Raw genomic sequence first — 19318 nt, 5'->3', positions numbered from 1 at the left:
ATAGATGGTTAAAGTGTGATGAATATATATACAGTAAGAGTCATTTAAAATGCTTACAGCAACTTATCTTAAAAAGATAACAGAACACCACTTAGAATATTAAACATGGAATTTATTAAGGCATATGACAACACTACTAAACTTTCTGAATAATTTGCTGAATTTGAATCTGGTGAAATCCAAATCTTAGCAAATTATCATTTTAGCACAGATGCTAATTTATTTACAGAGTTGTCATTAATCACTATAGACGGTTTCAACGGCAAAGACATAAACAAACGTTACTGCGCATGTGCGCTTTTGTGGCCCTAACTTAACTTCTGGTAGACTTCCGATCAATAACAACTGCTAAGTAGTCCCTCTAGAGCAGATTATTTTTGATAACAAGCAAAATATGTTTGCTGCGTAAATCAGACTTACTGAAAATGCAAATTCATTCTCTGCCAGCAGGAGGTGCTTTAACGCGGGAGAAAGAGAGGTTTCCCCAGTAACTGCTGTACACAAAGCAGTGCTGAGCTCATTAACGCTGCTTTATCAGGCATATAACATGCTAGATTAAATGAAAATGACATCGAAAATTGAATAGACTAATTAAAGATAGTCTTCCTTCAGAAATACAGTGATATAAAATCACTCACAGCTCATTTTGATTTTTAAACGTGCAGTACGTGCTCAAGTTTATTCAACAAAGCCTTTTGGAAAATCAGTCAATTTTGATATTGTGAGCACCACAAATAAATAAATGTATGGGAAACACATCCCACAGAAACCGTCTTTATATAGCATTTTTGTTGTAGAGATAATGAAATATTGTTTTATATAGGACCTCAGTAATGACCAGGTGTACTGGGATGCGGACTGTGATGTTTGGCATCGTTGTGCCACAAGTTGACTAGCGCACACAGCTAATCGAGCTGGGCATTAGCCTTTGCAAGCTCAAATAGACGGATGTGTACAGATGCTATTGAAATAGACACCTGCACCATGATAAAGACAACACAGAGAAAGTCTTTTACTGAACCCAGAACAGTTTTACGTGCCAAGGAAAAAAAAAAAAAAAGAAAAAAAAAAAAACACTATCCGGAGTTGCGCTGACCACAATGAGGGTTCTTGTTGAACCTCTCGCTGGTTCTAATGAAGGCAGGATGCTTGTTTGTAAAGATGCTCTGCATCATTATGAACCGTCAAGGCAGGATGGCCTCTCTAGACACCGGTCTCATAGTCTTTCCTTTGAGCCATTGGATAGAGGCTTCTTTGTATGTTGACAGAGGAGTTCTGAATTCCCACTGAAGAGCTTTTGTATCCCCTAATTTTTATTCCCTCTGCCACTGTCCAATAACAGACTCTTATTTAGGAAGGGCCAAGATTAGAAGTCAGATTTGATTGATTAGACACATTTTCATAAGACTTTACTTAAACTTAAATAGAGCTAATATCAAGCTAATCAGCTAACATCAACTAGATACAGTACAGCTAAGATTTAGAGAATTTGATTAATCATTGGTACCAGAAAGTAACATGGTACTACTCATGATACTTTGACAAAACCATGTTTTTGTTTTCTTTTTCTGACATACTATGTTTTTTTAATGTACCATTGTGTTTATATATAAGTAGTCATGTTATGTAACTACTATTATTTTTATACTTGGTATGCTGACCAAGAATTGCCTATTTCTGACTGTGTTTTACAACAGATTACACCACGGTAATAGACTGTTGTAAACAAATGAATTTAAATAATGATGTGGCAGTGTTCACAAATGTTTGGGAAAATGATTTGTCTTTCAGTGATGGTACCATGAGGTACTTACTCACTGTCCACAAGATTCGATGTAGATTTGTAAGCGTTAGTGTAGGTAAGAGGGCCCCTGGCTGTTCTGTAAAACTTGATGCAGGCAGCAACCGGTAGCGAGTGAAGAAAGATGTAACGTGGGCTGTCTTTGGCTCATGAAAGACCAATTGTGCTGATATGGTCTGTATCATTTGTAGAGGTTTGATGGCACATGCTAGAGGTCCAACCAAAAGAACATTGCAGTTGTCCAGCTATAAATGACAATGGGTTCCTGGACGAGGAGTAATACCGTATGCTCAGTTAGGAAATGGAAGGACCTGATTTTCCTGATGGTTTGCAATGCAAATATGGGTGACTGCACTGTCATTGCAATGTGGTCTTTGAAGCACTGCTGGTCATTTGATATCTGATATGAGACCCCATCAAATATCAGATGTAATATTTTTACATAAAAAATAAATAAAAAAAATAAAATAAAAAAAAAAACAGATTCTTTTTGGAAACCAAAATACTGGTACTTGTGACATCCTTTAGTGCATCAAACATAATAAAAAGCCTGCCAATCAGATTGGAGCTAACAAGATGTTTTATGTACCAGGTGGTTGGTGAATGGACCTGGCTGTGCCATCTGAGGGTGAATGTGTATTTGACTTTATGCGACACTGTGCAGACCAATTGTTATCTGACTAAAGAAATGCATGTGCAATTTATTCGACATGAGACGGTACCGATGTCACGTCTCTGTGACATATGTCATCAAAGTACTGCATGCTTACAAATCTATATTTTAGAACAGTTCAAACTTCTCTTGTATTCCTAATGCTATATTGTGTCATGTTTATGAAAATAAAACTAATAAAAAATACAGAACCCACTTTATGGGCATTTAAGTTGTATAGGCTGAACTTTATTCTTGTACATACAGTTGCTGTATTAAGCAGTACATAAAGTATTGAATGAAAACTGTTGCTAAATGAAAACATCTGTTTGTTTGTTTTGTTTTGTTTTGTTTTTGACAAATATTGCATCTAATCCACTTCATCTATTATAAAATAGGCAAACACTGTGAAAGTGTCAATACAGGAACTCCTCTTCCGACTTAGCATCAGTTCTCGTTCATCAGTTAAATCCACCCAAACACAACTTCAGACAAGTTGTAAAATCTAAAGAGTTGAAATGTGGTGTTAGCTAATTGTTTAAGCTTCTTGATATATATAGTGCTTATTAGAATTAATTCAAATGTGTTAAAGCAGTTATGTTTGTCTTTTGTTTGTGTGCTAAGAATGGCTAAAAATGAATTGAGTGTGTATTGTAGTGTTTAGGTTAAATTAATTTGATAACTCTTAATTACTTATGGAATTAAGTGATGCCAGTCAGTAGCCTTCAGCTGCAGATCCTACCTGACACTATCATTGATAAATATTATCTTGCTTTATTTGGCTAAGTGACTTGCCTTAATAGATTTAACAGTTTTTGAATATGGAAGTGCTTAGAATGAAATTGCCTGACTAACAGCCTTGTTCGTGCCATCAGTTGGGCAAATTCAGACATTAAAGTCAACAGTGCTTTCGTTTTCCGATCTCAGCCTGCTGCCAAGTCGGCTCTTAATGAGCCGCTCACGTTCGCTCGTTTAAAACATGACAACGGGAATCAGAGGCACACCGCAGGGCCACACTCGGCACGCTTTACCCTTCGCCGACATCAGAGAGCCGATCTGTCTGCACATATCACAGGCGAGCAGACGGCAGGCCTTTTCTCGTCTGTCATGTCCTGCTTAATATTCATGAAAGCAAATTGGGAGACAGTCATTTGGCAAGTGCTGCGAGTGCTAAAGCCTGTAGGGGTTGTAGGAGAGAAGTGCATACTCACCGTGGCATAAACCCTGTCCCGCTCAGCCCTACCTTGTCCTGGGTCCACGTCGCCCGTCCCCAGCCGCTCCATTCGGCACCTTGTCTCATCCCATTTCCCCCTTCTACCCCACAAACCCATAGCCCCCTAGGCAGTGTGCTGAGTGCAGCTTTAATTACCCCAGGCCCCAGACAGAGCCTGTCATTGTGAAACAGATATCCCATGATCCTGTTCAGCACAGACAGGACACACAGTGCTGTCCCTGCTTACCAGACCTGGCAAAACCAACAGCTCAACATTGGCTCAGACAGAAATAACTCCTATCTGTGAAATTTTAAGCATAGAGCATAGCATGTATGTGGAGCGTTGCATGGTCACTGGACTGTAGACTGTGGGTATTGCAGTGTAGAAAAAGCTAAGCTCTTAACTGACCTACCTTAACCCTAACCCTATCATCAACAACACCAAATTATGAGTCTTTACATGCACACAGGGTGAAAGTCTATTGTCTTGTAGTGTGTGTTGAGCATAATATGTACTACCTTGTGTAACAAATTAAGGTGTTTCAAGTAGTTTGTTAATAATCAAAATCACAAAACTTGGTTATTGGAATGGTACTGGACGGGCATTGATTTGTTAGTTTATTTGTGGTATTAGTGTTTGCCTCATCAGCATTTGGAAGGGTTTTTTTTTGTTATTTTATTTGTGGTGTTTTTGTTTGTTAGTGGGGGGCACTGTCGTTTGATAAATATTTTTTGACGTATTGGCAACATCATAGTAGCATGGGAAATCCAGACCTAAATCTGAAAGATCTATATAGAATGACAATGATCGATTTTAGACTTGGGTTTTTATCTAAAAGAGGAAAAGAAGACAGCGCTGAAATTTGCTGTTTTGCCGACCGGATACGGCAAGAGTCAGTTAGCTCCAATGATCTATATAGAATGACATTCTACCCTAGAATGTTAGCTCCAATGATCTATCTATATAGAATTGTGACGAGTGGGGCGGGGCCGAGAGCCGTGGGAAAGGGAGCGAGGCCGGTGGGAGTGATTGGGAAATGAGCGACACCTGCTCCACTCACCTGTCTCGAGTCCCACCGGAGGAGATTGGGAGGATACAAAAGAGGAGCGACGACAGTGAAGGACGAGAGAGGACCTGGCCTGGGTTTTATTTTGTGTTTGTTTTTTGTTTGTGCGCGGCAGTCGACCGTGAGGGGCTGTCGCGCTGTTTTATCTTTATTTGGTTATTAAAGTTTTATTTGAATGTTCGCCGGTTCCCGCCTCCTTCTTCCCGTGACTATGGAGTTTTTTATTATTACAAGAATGTCATTGTATAATTTTTTTATTTTTTATTTTTACCTGTCTTGATTCCTAATACACAACAGATGACGATTGTTAGTTAAAACGTTCAGAATACGATTCCATATAAGGTTAGTATAGCCTAGTTCAGCACTTTGCGAATGGACAGCGACTCAAGTAGCACGTAGTAGCCTATTTCTCGCGTTCTACAAGTTCAGTAGCCTACATTTTTGGGAAAACGCGCGAGGAATTGCGGCTAATGTTTATAACCTTGCACGTAGAGAGCGCTTTTAAGAGCTAAGATAGGCTAGGCTACATCGTTATCGGGAAACCCGGCCCAGAACAGATAGCCTAAAACAACAGAACAGGACAGAAAGTAATAATATAAATATAATATAGGCTAAATAAAAAACATAAAATAGGCCTACAATAAATAGCAATATATATTTTTATACTTAAATAATTAACAAATTACGACGACAAAAATAAAACACTGAATCAGTTTGAAGCTTTGAAACACCGGCAAAAAAATGTCCCCATCAGACAAAGTTTTTTCGTATAGATGTTTCTAAAAACTTAAGGTTTTTTTTCTTCATAAAACGAGTTGGACATCATCACACAAATGTCTGCGTATTAAATCTTTTTGGCGGTTGCCCGGAGCTAGCATTTGCAGAAGAAGCGCCAGCTCGGCTCTCATAGACCAATGGTACTGGTGGTCGTGGCCGGAGTATCTAAGTCTGCTGATTGACGAGGCTGCGAAGGTCTAAACCATTTTCGTAAATCCATTTTTTTTTTTTTTTTTTTTTTAGAATTTTTTTAAATTAGCTGCCAACAACTGTCTATAATATAGACGGACAAACTGTTCTTCAATTTGAAATGGATTTTTGCACGCGTGCTGCAAATCAAATGTAACAAGTTTACTCGGCGACCAATAAGCATTCACCATGACGAAGCCTAGTAACGTGCCATGAACAACCAAAATTATGCATTTTCCCCATTCTTTTTATTTTATTTAATTTAAGTTACAGTTTGAACATTGAATATTAAAATAATAACTAAAAGGGATATTTTTTTTGGGCCACGCCATGGCCCTTTAGGAGGGGCATCAATGACCGCTAGGGGGGGCACGGCCCTCGAATGCCCCACCACAGCGCCGGCGCTGATTGACCGCTAGGGGGGGCACGGTCAGATCAAATGCATCAGTGGCCCTGAAAACACTTTGGTATGGCTGATTAGACAGTTGAAGATGATAAATGCTGTTGTGTGTGATTGACTAGTCACCCTAAATTTGAGTCAGTGACTAGTGTTCTGCTTGTTATGTTGTTTAAATAAATGTATAATTGTTCCTTTTTTTCCATCTTATGGATTCTTACGCTTTAAAGGGGTCCCATTATGCTCTTTTACAAAGCCTTGATTTTGTTTTGGGGGTGTACTAGAACAGGCTCTCATACTAGGTTGTTCGAAAAACACATTATTTTTCACATATTTTACATTATTACAACACCTCTCTGTCCAGTCTGGCATGAACGGCTCGAAAAGTTACTGTAAAAATAAAGGCCCACCTTCAACACCTCTCTCCCCAGTCATGAACAGCAGGCCGCTCAGTGTGTGCTGTGATTGGTTAGCTGGGCCAGTGTGTGCTGTGATTGGTTAGCTGGGCCAGTGTGTGTGGAATGATTGACAGCACTCAGCGACTGGTCGGGAAATACCATAGCTGCCTGCCAGCTTCAGTTTAAATGTTGTGTCAAAATCAAATCAATTTGAGTGTGATTTCTAACAACTCTAAACTCGTCTGTCTTGGGAACACTAGCGCGTCTTCGACATAGTGATGACACTAGTTGTCTTCTCTAGTGCAGCTCAACCAGGTCTTGTCCCATTTGTCAATCTTTGTGATATCACAAATCTCGGAAAATATTCGTTGTAGTCCAAACGAGTCGTTCGTTGTAGTTTTTGAAAAGTGATTTCTGTTAAATAAAATATCTCCCTTTGAATTGGAGATGAACCGCTAGATTCATTGCTAAATGTATTTGTTGAATCATATGATGAGTACTCCTCAAAGCAAACCATCATAACTGATACATGAGGAACAAATCATGTTTTTTGAATTTTGGTGACAGATGCAGATGGAAAATAGAACTGTATACGATATTGTCCCCAATGTCCTCATTCACTATTCCCTACATTAACATAGTCCACTTGAAGGAGTAAATGAAAACAAATTAGCGAATCCGGACTCTGAGTGTGCTGGAAGGGTTGCTGCTTTTTGTGTAATTTGTGCTTGCTTTTTTAAATAATAAAATTAAAAAAGCTAACAGTGTGATTGTGATTGCTTTGTGTCGTCCACAATACCTGATAAACTAAAACACACCCGTATGAGTTTGTTGTGGCTGCTATCTTTACAGTGACTGCACATTTTGTTACAAGTACTCTACTATGAAAATTATTATTATTATTATTATTATTACTACTACTACTACTTCTACTACAAAACAGTTATATATTCTTTAATAATTCTAATATTATTACAAACTAATTCTGAAATATATTTGTAAAAAATAATGAAACATTCGTGATTTCATCACTGGTAATAAATATTTATAGCCAGTGATTTTTGTACCCTAACCCTAAGTGATTTCTAAAAAATAAAAAAGTAAATAAAAAATAATAATAATAATTACAAAAATATTTAAATAATACAGACCTAGAGCCTGAAGTAAAACACTGTGAGTGTCTATATCTCCATTCACAATTTTAGTAGATTTGAAAACTTCAGTGAATTTGGGTTTAAACATTGAGTGGATATTCTGTTTGAAGCCTCTAGATTCTGACTGGAAGTTTTTGCCTCTGGCATTAAGCTCATCTCCTGGTGCTCTCAAAGCCAGCACTTTTAGCATACTGTCAGTATAGCAATAAATAAATAAATAAATTTCTTAGATTCCTCGATTCCTATTTCTACTTTGTCCCTGTAACAATATGCTTATGAAGCACAGAACAGAATCTAAAACTGAGCTCATTTCCCAAAACTATAATTAAGGAAATCCCCCACCGCCAAAATTCTGATTGCTGTAATGCATAAATAAATAAATAAATAAATAAATACTGTAATGAAAGTAAAAACTAATTCTGATTTAGCTCATTTACACTAGCAAAAGTGCTGTTGTTCCAAATATCAGCACAGCTGTGCACCATAGTTGTGTTTTGTTCTTGAATTAATCAGTGGTTTAGTTGAGTGAATAATTCAATGACTCGCTCAGAAATACACACAGTTGTTGGAATCTTCTGGCATAACAAGGTAATATTCAACAATAGTCAATCTAAAATCACCACCATTAATACACAAATTAATTGTAAGTATTTACATATTATGTTAATATTTATAGTATTGCAATTTGTTGTTGTTGTTTTTTTTTTATTTTGTGGCGGAATGTGACCTGGACTTTTTTATTTATTTTATTAAATTTTTTTGTGAGGTATACTCAACTCGTTATAGTCATTAAAGTGGGCGTTTTTGATGCTTTCTTGTTTTCTAGGACAGAAAAACTGAATAAAACATCAAACTGTACTTCCAAACCCATTGGTAAACCTTGCATGTGAAATTAAATCAATATGTGAACATCTCAGTTTGAGTACGTGTGTGTACACACGTGCGTAGCTAATTATGTGGGGTAAAAAAAATCATGAAAGTTGTGTGCGTGTTTCTGAAATGTCCTGCTAAAGTCACCTTGGCTTGGTGTTAGCCACTTTCCATCAGGTGTAACCCACGCCTCAGGTGACATGACATTCAAGGCCTACAGGCAAAGCAAGGCCAGTGCATTAGAGTCAACTGCCATCCCAATCACTCTCCCAGCCCAAAGAAAAGGAAGGGTAGATGTATTTGACACACAACCCTTAAGATGAGAGAGAGCAGTTTAATATTGAATAGAGTGTGGTTTTTCTTCCAAAGCTGTACCCAAAGAGAGAAAAAACCTTGGTTAATTATGAATGCACACAATACATTATTAAACAGTGTCACTTTTTTGTCTTCATGAAGAATTATGACAATTTTTCCTTTGGGTTGTTGAGTATTAAAGTGCTGTTTTCTTGTTCAGATGTGGGGCCCTATCAAGGATTTGATGTGACTTCAGCTTTTGGACTTAATTTTGACTGCTTTATTTGTAAAGAGAGAGAGAGAGAAAAACCTTTAAGAAGGCTACCATTTCAGAGCAAACACGTCTCTTCATTTTTCTTACACATTGACTGCAAATTGAGTTATTCATGGTTTTGTGAAAAACGCATGCATCAAACTTTTCATCTGATTGCCACCAAACTTAGATAATGTGATCGCAAGATGCTGAGGATGCTAAATCTAAATCTATATATCTTTCCTTTTCTCTGTGTGTCTGTTTCACATTCTTGATGTCCTAAAGTAACCCGTTCATTACTGTAACCCTGCCATCGCTGCTGGCAGCTATATTTGTATTTGTTTTTTTAAACAAAATTTGTGAATATTCATAAATAGCATTAACGTCCATCTTGGAAATTGAACCACATGAAATTTTACAACCTAAACTAGCCTAGCCTTTTCAATAATAAAAAAAAAAAATATATATATATATATATATATATATATGATTTATGTTACCATATTCAACCTTTATTTGACTTATTGACTTTCACCTGCAGTCGTGAAAGTCATGAAAGATTTTTTTTTTTTTTTTTTTTATATTTATCTTTTTGTTGGTTACACCACATGACTTCGACTTTTTCTGGCTTTTTTTGTCTAAAAAAAATATTTATTTATTAATTTATTATTATAATTTAATGAGACTTTCCCATCCATAATTGTGTAGATAAGGATAGTAGATAGGATAAAAAACATGACTTGACTTTTTGCTGGTGTCCAAGCTTAAAGGTCCCATATTAATGGAAGAAACATGAATTACTGTCTCCAATCTTTATTTATTCATTTGTAGTGGCACACATGGAATTTAAATTTGTTTTACATCAGCAAGTCTTTATTTCATTGCCAGAAGCCACATTTACAGAACGCTCGTCTATTAACCAACATACCCACATGAATTCATCAAGTGCCAGATGATTAGTGCAGAATGTTGAATCACTTGAGTTAGGTAGCAAAAAGTCTTCATCAGTCCACTTGAAATAAAGATAAACAATGATTGCTTTGATTTACAAAAGAGTGAGTGAGCAAATTCTCATTGCATAAAGGACAGAATGTTTCCACACACTTTAATATCAGAACAAAGGCTCCGCCAAGCCTCTTGTTGGCAAAACAAGATATTTTAACAGATGGTTGCTTCAGCGTGCCACTTGAATGGTGATTGGTACCATATGCCTCAGATTGCCACAGTAAAGATTATCACCATTACGAGCGCTTGTTCGCGGGTTTCGTTTGTTTGCTTGTCTGTGTTTGCTCATCAAGTGTGCCAACAACTGGAGTGTTATATCTGAGCATGTGGGCGCACATGTGTTTATGAATGCACGTCTTCTTCTGTGTGTACCTTCTGCTTTGTGAGTGAAACCCGCTGATCCTCCGAAAAGGTTGAAAATGCTGCAATTTGAAACCTTGTTAGAAATTTATGAAGTGCTAAAATGTTCCGTCCCGAGGGAAAACACTACCAGCTGTCACTGGTGAGCCATTTACTGCCAAACAGAGATTAGTGCTCAGATAGGGCTTGTGGCACAGCATTGAAGAGATTTTCATCAAGACACCAAAAAAAAAAAAAAAAAAGCAATTAGCGGGAAGTCATTCATCTTGAACTTTTTTTTTGGTTGTGTTTGGCTTCATGATACAATGTCACATTTTCTCTTCTGTGTCTTAGTGTTGACCCTTAATACTCTCTGTATATTTTTGTATGTACTGTATGTATTTGTACTTATGTATATTTGCTGCGATATTACAACAGTATTAAGATGCCAATTTGATATGTTTTGTAATTTAAAAAAAATCAACATTTAGCATTTTATTATATATATATATATATATATATATATATACACAAACACACACACACACACACACACACAGACATAAGTGTAGTCAAATGATTAATCACGATTGATTGCATCCAAAATAAAAGTTGATGTTTACGAAATACAGTATATGCATGTATGCTATTTATATTTATTATGTATATATAAATACACACATGCATGTATATATATTTTAGAAAAATATGTTTTGTTTATTTATTAAATATATTTATTTATAATACAAATTTTATGAATATAAAATTAAATACATGTAGATATTTTCAAAATATACTGTATGTGTGTGTATTTATATATACATACTAAATATACACAGAACACACACACATATTATGCAAACAAAAACTTTTATTTTGTATTAATCGTTTGACAGCACTAATCTTTATATATATATATATATATATATATATATATATATATATATATATATATATATATATATATATATAATTACTGTTTAAAATAATAAAAGCATGAATAATAAAGTATTTTTCAACTCACTTGATTAATTCAATGTTTCATTGATACTCCTTTGTCCATATTAATGTACTCACACACTCTTTTCCTCATCTTTTCCTTTCCAGTTTTCGGTGAAGATCTACGTTCCAGCTTATATTTTGTCAATGCATCTCTGCAAGAGGTAGTGTTCTCCAGCACCACAGGGGCACTGGTGCCGTGTCCTGCCGCGGCCGTGCCCCCCGCCACGCTGCGCTGGTACCTCGCCACTGGGGAGGAGATCTACGATGTCCCAGGCATCCGCCATGTGCACCCCAATGGCACGCTGCAGATCTACGGCTTCCTGCCATCCAGCTTTAGTAACCTAATCAATGACAATACATACTACTGCACAGCGGAAAACCCATCAGGAAAGATCAGGAGCCAAGATCTACACATTAAGGCCGGTCAGTCAGAACACAAATTTAAATATATGTAGTATGCAACTTATGGTGAGGAATACACAAAAAAGTCATTTTTAGTATTATAGCATTAATGTTATGATTCATTTTAACTATTACTTCTTATGTACAGCCACACACACAGACACACACAGGTTCCCATAGGAGTAATGTTTTTTATACATTTTTAGATTTTCAAAACACTTTATTCTGTATGATTTATAAACTGTTTTCCTCATGGATCCAATAATGTCAAAAATAACTGGGATTATGATCTTTGTGGGCATAGTGTATTTGGTCCCCATGACGTAGGGAGTACCAGGTACACACAAGCACACATTAAGAAAACAACGGAAATCAAGAAATAATGTAGTTTTTAACATATTAAAATAACCATATTAAACTTTTCAAATGTTCTACAGTTCAGTATTATATATTAAATGATCATAGAGTTGTGTCTGAGATCTAACAAAGACAGGTGAAAAAACACTGAAATATTATTATTATTATTATTATTTGCCTTGGTCAGTCATGTGTGGAGAAGACAATCTATCTATCTATCTCTCTCTCTATCTATCTATCTATCTATCTATCTATCTATCTATCTATCTATCTATCTCTCTCTCTATCTATCTATCTATCTATCTATCTATCTATCTATCTATCTATTTAGCAGAATATGATTAGAGTATACATTCTTAGAAGTCACACATTCAGTTAGTATTGTGAACTGGTAAGAATGGCACTGAGTACAAATCTCAATTTTCTCCTCACCGCAGTATTCCGGGAGCCATACACAGTGCGGGTGGCTGATCAGAGAGTCATGCGAGGGAATACGGCAGTCTTCAAGTGCATTATCCCGGCCTCAGTAGAGGAGTATGTCAGTGTTGTATCATGGGAGAAAGACACAGTCTCACTTGTCTCAGGTAGGGCTGATTGCTCACATTGCTTTCGATAAACTTGCGAGATTGTAACAAGACTTATGAAAGCCTATATACTGTATATATATAGTTTATGTTTGCTTGAACTCTTTGATTGACTAGTACCCTCTGGTTGCTTGGAGTCCTTAGATTCAAAGATATGCCATAAGGAATTTGGCCATGCCAGACAGCAAACATCTTGTACCAGAGACTTTATTGTGCTTTGAAAAATCCATTCTCTCGCCAATCAATGTACATCACCACTTATAACTAGCTGATGACATTTCCATGGTAACAGTCTGGTAATAATTGGCCAGTGTGGTTGGTCAAATATGGAATACTATGCATGATATTCCTTATACCTTTAAGAATGGTGCTGCAATTACATGATCAGTGTCATTTATAAAGATAAATAACTGTTTTATCTGATGTGGTCGCAGCACATGTCAATATCAACCCGTGTGCAAAATGTCAGAAGCATTAGACCTATCCAATGCTCATCCCTCGTTAAATATTTAATGATGAAGGACCTCAGACGTGTGGCTGAAAGCTCTCTGACATGTGAAGCTGAAGAATTGTTTACTCTTGCAGAGAAATGGGCTTTGAGATTGTTATGCCGGCATGCGTCTATGCTTTATTCCTTTTTTAATCAACCAGATTTTGCAAATAATTGTTAGTGGTGGTGTGGTCAGCATGAAGATCGTCTCATCGAACAGTAGATTAGCTGTTCAGATACATGTACCAAATTTCATAAAGCATCAACATCAAACAAATGTGCAGTCAACAATCAGTTCAGCTAGAATCTCTGGGAGTCCAACCTACTGTACATTTTTTAAAGGGATAATTCACCCAAAAATTAAATCATCATGTACTCACCCTTGTGTTGTTCTAATGCCATACAGCCTTCTTATTCTTCTTTTGGACCACAAAAGGAATAATAATTGCAGTAAAGTGATCAGCATCAAGCTTTTTTAAAGAGGTGCAAAAGTATCACAGAATGGTCCCATGCAACACATGCCACATATTCCAAGTGTTCAGGGGGTATATGATAGGTTTTGGTGAAAAGCAAACTGAATTTTAATATATTATTACATGGAAATCCTGACATGGACGTTGGTCTCTGTACATGGTGTGCTTTCATGAGACTCTATTAGTGCAGCGGTTCACTCCGACTTGCCCAGGAAAAGCACACAAGTTGTAAAAAAATCATGATTAACATGTACTTTCTTCTCTGAGGTAAATATATCTGTTGTGCTCCTCGCAAGTTATCACGTTCATCTGTCATTCTGACTGTAGTGACAACTGGAGTTCTGGTCCAGAGATATTCAGCACAGTAAAGAAAGTACACAGATACAGTTTTGGGGATTTCTAGGCAGTGTTTTTGTTCATGTTGCGTTTTTATTAATCTTGATTTTTCACAACTTCTGTGCTCATAGAGTCTCATGAACGCACATACACCATATGTAGACCAACATTTAAGGTCAGGATGTTTGTTAAATATGTTACATTTCAGTTTGTTTTGCACCAAACCCTATTGTATACCCCTGAACACTTGGATCACACGGCACGTGTCGCATGGGACCATTCTGTGATACTTCTGCTTATACTTGATGCTGATTGCCATGTACTGCCATTATATGAGTGTGTGCAGGACTTTAAAAAATAAATAAATAAAAAATCTCCTTTTGTGGTCTGAAAAAGAAAGAAAGGCATATGGCATTAGAATCATGCAAGGGTGAGTAAACAATGACTTAATTTTCATTCTTGGGTTAACTTTCATTTTAATCCATTGAACATCTTGTTTCACACAGAAATGTATCACATTATGAAAGAAAAATGGGCTGTGAAAAAATGTCACATTTATTGTATTTTCATAGATGAACACAGTGCTATCGAGGCATTTTTTTGTTGATAAAATAGATTGATATCTGGGGTTTTTGGTGTTTTGTTCATAGTTTTCTTGTTCTGGCAGCGGTTTTATTAATTTTACTTTCCCAATCAACTAAAAATGAAAATTTACAGAATGTAAAGACATTTCTCAACCCCAAACAATGTCTATCAGTAGATAGATCACAGGAGAATTATGATTTATTATTATTATTATTATTTTTATTTTATTTATTTTTTCACGTATAAAATGCCAAATTACATTTTAAAATGGCATTTTAAATTCTTTTGGAAGAATGGCTAACTAATTTGTCCTGCTTCATATTTTTATAATGGATTTTTGAAAATCTGGTCTGCTACAAGGATGAAAGAATAAAATTAATTGGCAATTGTATTAAAATGTAAAATAAACTATAAAGAACCAAAATGAATCATGTTTTGCAAATTTTGCATTCCGAATCCCTTAGCAATCATTTTCCCATTTGAGATTTTAAATCAGGATTGCCTCATAAAATACTGTACATCAGAGCATAATGATTGTGGTGTTAACTTGAAGCATTCGATCTCTTTTCCCTTGTCTGCTTAGCATAAGTCAGTGTTCGGAGTGGACGCGTGAGTTATTCCGGCCCTATAATTCCAGCTAACACGAGAGATTGTCCCGCAAATCACAGAGAAGATGAAATGCATGATTACAGAGTGGGACTTGTCTTAATTAATGAACTGTGATTGAAAATATAATTACAATATGAATTACCTCTCAAAATAAAGACTGCTCCCTAGTCATTTGAAGTGAGGGCCTGTTTTAAATGTGAATGAACGGGGCCTAATGATACACTAACTTACCATTAACCTGTCATGCATTTTAAAACGGACCTTTTTGTGTGCGCTTTCAAATTCATGGCTGTGGATCCGTCCCCTCCCGGCTTTTGATAAACAATTGACAGCTCTAATAAAGAGATGAAAGGCTGAGCAGGTGAAAGGGCCCATGTGTGAGCGTTTGTGAGTGCATCTTCCTCTTTGAGTGTCCAGAGCACAGAACAGGTCCTAATGCACCTTGCAGGCTGTATTTCAGGGATTTGACTACTGAATATTGATGGTGGCCATATTTCTTTTGTCATCTTGTCTGCATGTGGGCCTTTTATCCGCTGGCTCACCCATTTGATCTGGTTTTAGTGACTGAAGGGATGCGATCAGCCACTTGGATGAAACGTAGTTTTAGACAACATGAAATTAAAATTAAGCCTATTTACTTTCATAATAAACATTCCCTGTCCTACCGTGCACGATTCGGGATAAACCACTGATGTACATTACATGAAAAAAAGTCTAGCAGTAGTAATGTATCTTAGAAATGAGTTTCCTTTTCTGATGACATCACCAAGCCCTCTAATATTTTAGCCCCTCCCCCTTATACTCTTGTCATATGGGCCATGCACATGAAAGAAACGTGTTTTTGACTCTGACCCCTGTTACTCAGATCGTTCAGAAACTGACAGCTCCTCTAATAACTATACTGTATGCAGCTTGTTGCATTCGTGCTAAACTTTGGTCCCTCTATCATTTTTTACAGTGCTTTGCCTTTGGCTTTTCTCATTACAGTTTACTTCATGGCTGCAGAAGTGTCCCTCTCTCATGGCTGACATTCACTGACATTTGTCAAACCATTAAGCTCAATTCACTTTTCCTTCCAGCGCAGTTAGGGGGGAAATCACAGCCACATGCACTTTACTTATTTAATGGTCTGTTTCTAATGGGGCTTTGCTGTAAATATTAAGAGTTTACATTTGCAGATGCGCAGATGAGTTCATCTTTTAAGGTGTCATTTTGGATTGGCAATTAAGATGCAAACTGGATAATGAATAAATCATTTCAGCCACTGTGTCAGTGTTTTAGCCAGTGGGAATGCATTCAGAATGCACTGAACACATACTATGCAGTCTGAATGGGAATTTTAATACTGTGTATTGCTTAAATTTATATGAAATTACTTAAAAATAAAATATATATATAAAATGTGAGTGGTGCTTGCGCATGCATTTTGTTTAGTGAATTACTGTTTGGTTGCTAAGGTATTGTGGATGGTTGCTAGGGCATTGCTAGGTTGTTTCTATGATGTTCTGAGTGGTTGCTAAAGGGTTTCTTACAATAATGGCTTTAGTCTGTCTTTGGCATTTTTTCTGCGAAGTGAAAATATTTATTGTCTGATGATCACTATGCTGTGTAGATTATAGTACGTATAAACTGTAGTCTGCTAATGATTTGATTACATTACACATTTTAGGTAACATAATCAGCATACTTTTTGATTACTTTTAAATTAACTTTGACCATTTCTCAGATTGATTTAAATAAGGTAATCTTGTACCATATTGATGGTATTGACCAAAACTGGGCTTTGTAAAGGAACTGCAGGGGGTTGTGAGTTTAATTAAAAGCTAATAATTATCTATAACTATAATCATGAAAAATAACAACAATCAAAATATAATCCTTATCAAAAAGATGAAATATTTGACTTGTTCACCTGCCTGTCATGTGACCATTAACCAATGTCAGAGAACTGTGGAAATGCAAATGTGTTGCTGAATTATAAACTTATTTAAAATCTCAATACTTCAAGTAAATTTATAAAGTGAAAGCTGACAAAAAGTTTGTCAATTACTGCATTACATGTAAATAAGAAATAACGTGCATTTGTGCATTTTAATGTGTTTGAAAAGCTTCCAAAGACACAGTAATACATTGTTAAATAACATACTAATTGTTAATTAAAGTAAAAATTAACATCAGTAGTTGATACAGTGTTGAAATGCTGAGAAAACACTTTTAAAAATTGAAATAGTTTTTGTAAATCCAGTTGTCAAATGCTGTGTAGCCTCTCAATTTTATGTGTATTTGTAGCCACCTTACTATAATTATAAAACAGTATATTATAGAATTATAGTGACTTGTCTTTGTGTGAATGTCCACAAAATTGGAAGACTTTCTGAATAAATATAAGAGGTAGGCTATTTTAGAAAGGACATTTTAAAAGATGAAAAGGAAGAATTGGGGATATAAATTATGAATAATTTATTGCTATTGTCTGAATAATATGTAATCATGTAATAAATGAAAAAGTCACTAGTCTGATTAAGAATATTTCAAAATGTAATATACAAGTACTTCATTTTTGGAATCTGATTACATAATCCAGATTACACATGATCAGCACTGCTGATCACTTATTTTGAAAGATTAAATATATTGTAATGTATGTGCTATTACAGTATATTTCATATTTCAAAGTAAGTGAACTCAAGATGCACAATTTAAGATATTATTCATGTCAGTAGCACAAAAGTTTAATACTTAGTTTTTTTTTTTTTTTAATCCTTAGCCATAAGTAACATTAGTAACAGCAAGCACTATTAAATAAAACAATTTCCACTATTGCTCAGTCCTTGTATTTAAATCAACATTATATTATATCAACAACAGAGGTTGTTATTTCATAACATTCACTTTCTAGATATAAACATTGGTGATATGAAAATGACTGAAACAAAAATACATTTCAGATCACTTCCTACATTCATGTATCAAATTCTGACCTGTGAAAGTGTAAAGCCGGTATAAATACTGCATGAGTGAAGGGAGGAATATCAATGCCATGGAGTCCTCTGTGCAACTGCCGCTGCTTATAGAATATATAAAGAGCAGAGGGGCGGTCAGACATGTTGAAAACCCAGCGCCATGTTTGAGTGAGTGCGGCTGGGGCCAGAGACAGTGTCTGTGGCGGCCGTTGCTGCTGGGAGCCTGCAGATAGTGCATTCTCATTAGAACAAACCCACACTCCTTTCATCTTTCTCTAGCCTGCAGATTAAGTTGGAGATGGTGAAGCACCAGGCTTACAGGCTGAAGCTAGAGCAGAAAGATAAATGCAAGCCTCTCTCTCTCTCTCTCTCTCTCTCTCTCTGTTTCTCAGCTCTACCTTCTCTTTGTGTGTACAGCAAATGTTCTATGCAGTGTGCAGTGTGGACGTCTCTCTTGAAACCTCTCTTACTGCTGTAGGCTGTAATGTGAAGGGTGTTCATGGCTTTAACCTCTTTCATGCCTTTCTTTACCTATATTTGTAAGTCATAACAGTAGCTCCGGTTGCAAAAAAAATAAAAAATATATATATAATATATATATTGCATTTTTTTTTTTTTTTTTGCTGATTTTGATGTTGCTTTGGTGTAAATAGTTTTGTTCTGCCAGTTGCTGAAGTGGTGTTTAATGTTTACTACATACTCAACAACCTTGAAAAATCTATATATATATTTTTGCAGTGTATTATTTGCTATAAAAACTTACATAATACCAAGAAACGAGAGATCCTGTAATTCTAAAATGGTCCATTCACGGGTTGACACAGGCCACCTGTGGGAGAAACAGAAGAGGAAGAACCACAAAGTAACATGTTCATTCAAGAGTAGCACACTTTACAGACAGGCAATGCCCAGCAAACATTTGTTGTGGCAAATGGACAAAATATGTATATGCATTCAAAAAGTTCCTCTTCATTATTATCAATGACTTGTGTTCCATTTAAGATATCCATAAGATGTTATGATACTGCAAAAACAATTTATGATAAAAAATACAAAAAAAGTAAAAAGTTTTTAATTGTTTAAAGTTGTACAATAATATATTCCTCAT

The 19318-nt window shown here is 36.0% G+C and overlaps 1 protein-coding gene across 2 annotated transcripts in view; it reads left to right on the top strand.

Moving 5' to 3' along the window:
* LOC109103454 (Down syndrome cell adhesion molecule homolog) overlaps window positions 1-19318 on the top strand; it is a 127953-nt gene that overhangs the window by 7764 nt on the left and 100871 nt on the right. For both annotated transcript variants that reach the window (XM_042770907.1, XM_042770906.1), the window contains exons 2-3: window positions 11517-11834; window positions 12608-12754. In XM_042770907.1, coding sequence (XP_042626841.1) covers window positions 11517-11834; window positions 12608-12754 — 465 coding nt within the window. The remainder of the gene's footprint in view (window positions 1-11516; window positions 11835-12607; window positions 12755-19318) is intronic.

The sequence above is a fragment of the Cyprinus carpio genome, chromosome A15 (genome assembly GCF_018340385.1).
Source record: "Cyprinus carpio isolate SPL01 chromosome A15, ASM1834038v1, whole genome shotgun sequence".
Taxonomy (NCBI): Eukaryota; Metazoa; Chordata; class Actinopteri; order Cypriniformes; family Cyprinidae; genus Cyprinus; species Cyprinus carpio.
The sequence above is the reverse complement of the archived record's forward strand: the minus strand, read 5'-3'. Positions and strand labels throughout refer to the sequence as shown.